The 4,500-nt window shown below is 25.9% G+C and overlaps 1 protein-coding gene and 1 non-coding gene across 2 annotated transcripts; one reads left to right on the top strand and one right to left on the bottom strand.

The window, feature by feature from the left end:
• Positions 1-2,980: 2,980 nt before the first annotated feature.
• Positions 2,981-4,080, bottom strand: Phum_PHUM617340 (uncharacterized protein; the record flags this gene model as incomplete). Its single annotated transcript, XM_002433180.1, has 2 exons — positions 2,981-3,001; positions 3,442-4,080. 2 exons carry the CDS (start codon positions 4,078-4,080, stop codon positions 2,981-2,983), a joined length of 660 nt encoding a protein of 219 aa, XP_002433225.1.
• Phum_PHUM617350 lies at positions 3,239-3,310 on the top strand. Its single transcript has one exon. It is a non-coding gene; the product is annotated as a tRNA-Gln (tRNA).
• Positions 4,081-4,500: the final 420 nt, after the last annotated feature.

Here is a 4,500-nt window from a genome sequence, read left to right as displayed (position 1 = left end):
TTTTTTTTTGCTTTGGTTAAAAAACATAATAAACACGAGGGAAAAAGTTAAGAAAAGTTTTTTTTTTCTTAAACAATTTATTATCATCATCATCATCATCGTTTCCTTCCCTCTCCCTACCCCCCACTCCACCCCCCTTGATTCCTTGTTGTTATTATTAATGTTATTATTATTATTATTTTTATTACCCTTGTTCGTGTAGTTTTTTTTTTTAAAAATTATTTTAATAAATTTAAATGAAAATGTTTTATTATTATTATTATTATTATTATTATTATTATTATTATTGTAAGTTAAAAATCATGGCTGACAACATTTGTAAAAAGAAAAAAATTTTTTTTTATTATTATATTACAAGAGATTTATTTTTATCGCGGAAAACGATGATGATGACGTCATCGAAAACGACAACAGCAACAACAGGGAATTAAAGTAGGAGGACGAGAACAGGAGCGTAAGAAGGAAAATTTGATTAAAAAATAAATAAATAAATAAAATTTTTTTTCACGTGAGCGACAATCATAACGGAAAAAAATATCGATGTATGACGTCACGTTCGAATTACAGTTTAAAAAAAAAAAAACGTTACAAAATTTTCTTCTCCCGTTTTTTTTTTTTTTAAAGCGAAAATACGTCGTCGAGCGTAAAGTTATTCAATGAAAAAACAAAAAAAAAAATGGAGGATGAGATTTTAACAAAAATAAATAAAAAAAAAAAAAAAAAGCGAAAACGTTTTAATAAAATTAAATATAATAATAACGGTCGTCGCGCGAATCCTTTTGATCGTTCAACCGTTATCATCCGCCATTTTTTATTATTATTCATCATTCATCTTTTTTTTAAAAAAAAACTCATGTTTCTTTTTTTATCCGATAGAGAGAGCGGAAAGCAGAAATGATTTTTTTATTTTTATATATTAAACGCGTATATATCATCCCATAATAATAATAATTTATTTTTTCTCCTTTTTCGATTTAAATCCATTTCCACGTGTGTAATAATAATAATAATAATGATAATAATAATAATGATGATAATGATGATAATGATATCAACCAACGATATTACAGCATCTGTTTTTGAGAAATCGGTTAAACGTTCCGAAAATGAATTTTGGAAACTTTCAAATGCACGGAAAATTCGTTCGAAAGGCGTTAATATTAATAATAATTTACGAATTAATACGTAGACGTTCGTACTAATAATAATAATAATAATATCCGGTTGAGATTTCGTACCTCGAACACGACGAAACCGTATAATTAATTAAATTTTGAACGCATTTAAATAGAAAAAAATTGATAATAATAATAATAATAAATCAATCCCGTTATTCCGGTGATTAATTATCATTATTATTAATATTAACGTCGTAGAAACCTGGAAAACAATTCGTACGATGATGAAATTTATCGATTTATATGCATATTATTGATTTGTGAAAAAGTTTTGGAAAACTTTAGAAAAACGATTAAAAAAAAAAAAAAAATTTCACACACAAAAAGAAGTTTTTTTTTGTTTTAAAGAGGATGAACCGATTATTATCATTATTATTATTGTTATTGAAAAAGACAAAAGAGAGAGAGAGAGAGAGATTTAATTCACCTTTACTGATATTAAAAGAACAGGATGGTAAATTTTTTTTTTTCATTAAAACTTTTCCTTATATATAAAAATTCAGTTTCCTTTTTTCTCCTTTTTTTTGTTATTAATTACTTTTCTTAACCTTTCGATTTATCGAATTTAAAAAAAAAAAAAAAGAAATTTCCCACGGTAACACGGTAAAAGAAAAGAAAATTCCGGGAAAAAAAAGAAAAAAAAATTTTCTTTTTCTTTCCAGGAAAATTTTTTTCCCAGTTTTATTTGTTTAACATTTTAAACATTATGTATTTCATATCAAATTTCTTTCTTTTTTTTTTTTTATTATTCCGGTTGTAGTGGTGGTGATGATAATGATGATGACAATGATGATGATGATGATGGTGTTAGATTATGGGAAAATCGTGAGAGAGAGAGAGAAAGAGAAAATTCGTAATTCGCAATATTACTTAGTATTCGATTTTCATATACGATTATATTCAAAAACAATCAGAGCTAATAATTATAATAATAATAATGATGATAATGATGATAATGATCACAGTATTATATCATTCGTCATATTCTTTATAAGAGAGAGAGAGAGAGAGAAACAAATTTTTTGGTACCTTACATAAAACATAACAAATGTGAGATTAAAAAGAGTAAAAAAAGAAAATTCCAGAATAATCCTGGAGAAGAAAAAAAAAGGAATAAATTACGAAGAGTCGGTCGGTGAAAGGGGGGGGGGGAAAGGAAATACGATAACAAATTTGAATTTTAAATTTTAAATTAAATATTAAAAAAAAAAAAAAAAAAAAGTGAAAATTGGACGAGTCGAAATCAACATAAAATAGAAAAAGATTTTTAATATAATTTTTTTTCCCTTTTAAATAATAATAATAATAATAATAATAATAATAATAATAATAATAATAATAATAATAATAATAATAATAATAATAATAATAATAGTAATAATTTTTACCTTTTTTTATGGTTTTTTTTTTTTTTTTGGAAAAAATTTATACGGTTCCATTTTCTTTTTGGTTGTCTTTAAAAAAAAATTTTTTTTTATTTTTGTTCGTGAAGTACGATAAGAAAGAATAGAAAATGGTTTTTTTTTGAACAATAAAAATGGATAGATGGTCGTCGTATGAAAAAAATACGTGGACGAACAAAAAGAAAGAGAGAGAGAGATAGATAGATAGATAGATAGATAGATGGAAAATAAAAACGTTTTATTAAAAAAAGAAAAAATTCTATTTAGATATTATCTAAAAACGATTTGTTGTTCTCTCTCTTTCTCTCTCTATGTGTGTGTGTGTGAAAAAATCATTCAATGATATTTTACTTCCTCCCCCCCTTTTATTCTCTCTCTCTTTTTTATTTTTTGTCATTGTTAAAATTTATCAATAACGACCTGAATTTTTGAAAAAAAAAAAAAAAAAAGAAAATCTCGTCGTCTTATTTACCATTTAAAATGACTATAATACAATCGAATTGAATAAATAACGGATGCAATCGAAAGGAATAATTTAAGAAAACGCAAGTCATCGTTTATTTAACAAACGTTTCGTAAATATTTAACGATGTGGAATCAAGTTGAAATTTATATTTTACTCTTAAGTTATAGTAATGTTAAGAAATATCGCACGGCGGTCCCATGGTGTAATGGTTAGCACTCTGGACTTTGAATCCAGCGATCCGAGTTCAAATCTCGGTGGGACCTTAAATTTTTTTTTTTTTTTTTTTTGGGGGGGAATTTTTCTCATCATTATTTTTTGTAAAAACGGGATCACTTCCGGTATTGTTTCTCTTACGAATATTTTATTTATTTTAAAAAAAATGACGGCCACTTACCGTTATTGGAAGGGATAAATCCCGAGTTTCATTTCCGTTCCAAAGTGTGGATTCACTCGGTAATGGTGGTACGTCACAGGACAAAGCATCCAATTTTTCTTTTAATTTTTCCGGTATTGCATGTTTAACAGGTTCGAATCTCGCTTCGATTCCATCGATTCTAGGACCGTAAACTCCACCGCCGCCATTTTGTTCTTTTTCATTCGTCGAATCCGTTATTTTCGTCATTATTTCCATTATTTTCGGTTCGGTTTTATTACCGTTATTAATGTAATCTTTTGATTTTTCATTCGGACGATTCGTCGTGGATGATGACGTCATAATTTCAGGTTTTACTGTCGTAATCCTGGATGAATTAGTAACGTATTCCGTCGTCGTTACAATTTTAACATTTTCCGTTGTTTTATCTCCATCATTTATTATTATCGTCGTCGTCGTCGTCGGTTTCGAATTGATAATGAATTTTCCTGTCGTCGTCGTCGTTTTATTATTGATAACGTTATCATCATCATCGATTTTAACGGATTTTTCTGTCGTCGTCGTCGTCGTCGTCGATGTTTCCATCGCAAATGATAAACCTTCGTTTAATATAAACGTTAATTCGAGTATAACAATAAGCGAACCGTAGATTTTTTTCATTTTGAACCAATTTTTTTCTTTTTTTATACCTGGAAACAAAATAATAATAATATTAATAATAATAATAATAATTTTTAATTTTAAAAATTAAATATCTGAGAGGATAAAAAAAAAAAAAAAGTAAAATATTTAATAATAAAAACTCGTTCGACCGTGTTCCATTCATTCATTTCTTTTTTTCCATCCTTTTTTTTTTTTTTCATTCTTCTTCCACTTTTTTTTTTTTAGAAAAAGAAAGAAAGAAAGAAAGAAATGAAATAATTGAAATATGTTATTTATTAAAAAAAAAAAAAAAATTATGTATTTTGATAAAATTATTAAACGATAAAAAAAAATTTAATAAATTTTTCCTCCACATTTTTTTTTTTATTATTTTCTACGAGTTTTGATACTTTTAATAAAAAGAAATTTTTTTCTAAT

This window comes from Pediculus humanus, genomic scaffold, assembly GCF_000006295.1.
Source record: "Pediculus humanus corporis 1103172108322 genomic scaffold, whole genome shotgun sequence".
NCBI classification, from domain to species: Eukaryota; Metazoa; Arthropoda; class Insecta; order Psocodea; family Pediculidae; genus Pediculus; species Pediculus humanus.
The sequence above is the reverse complement of the archived record's forward strand: the minus strand, read 5'-3'. Positions and strand labels throughout refer to the sequence as shown.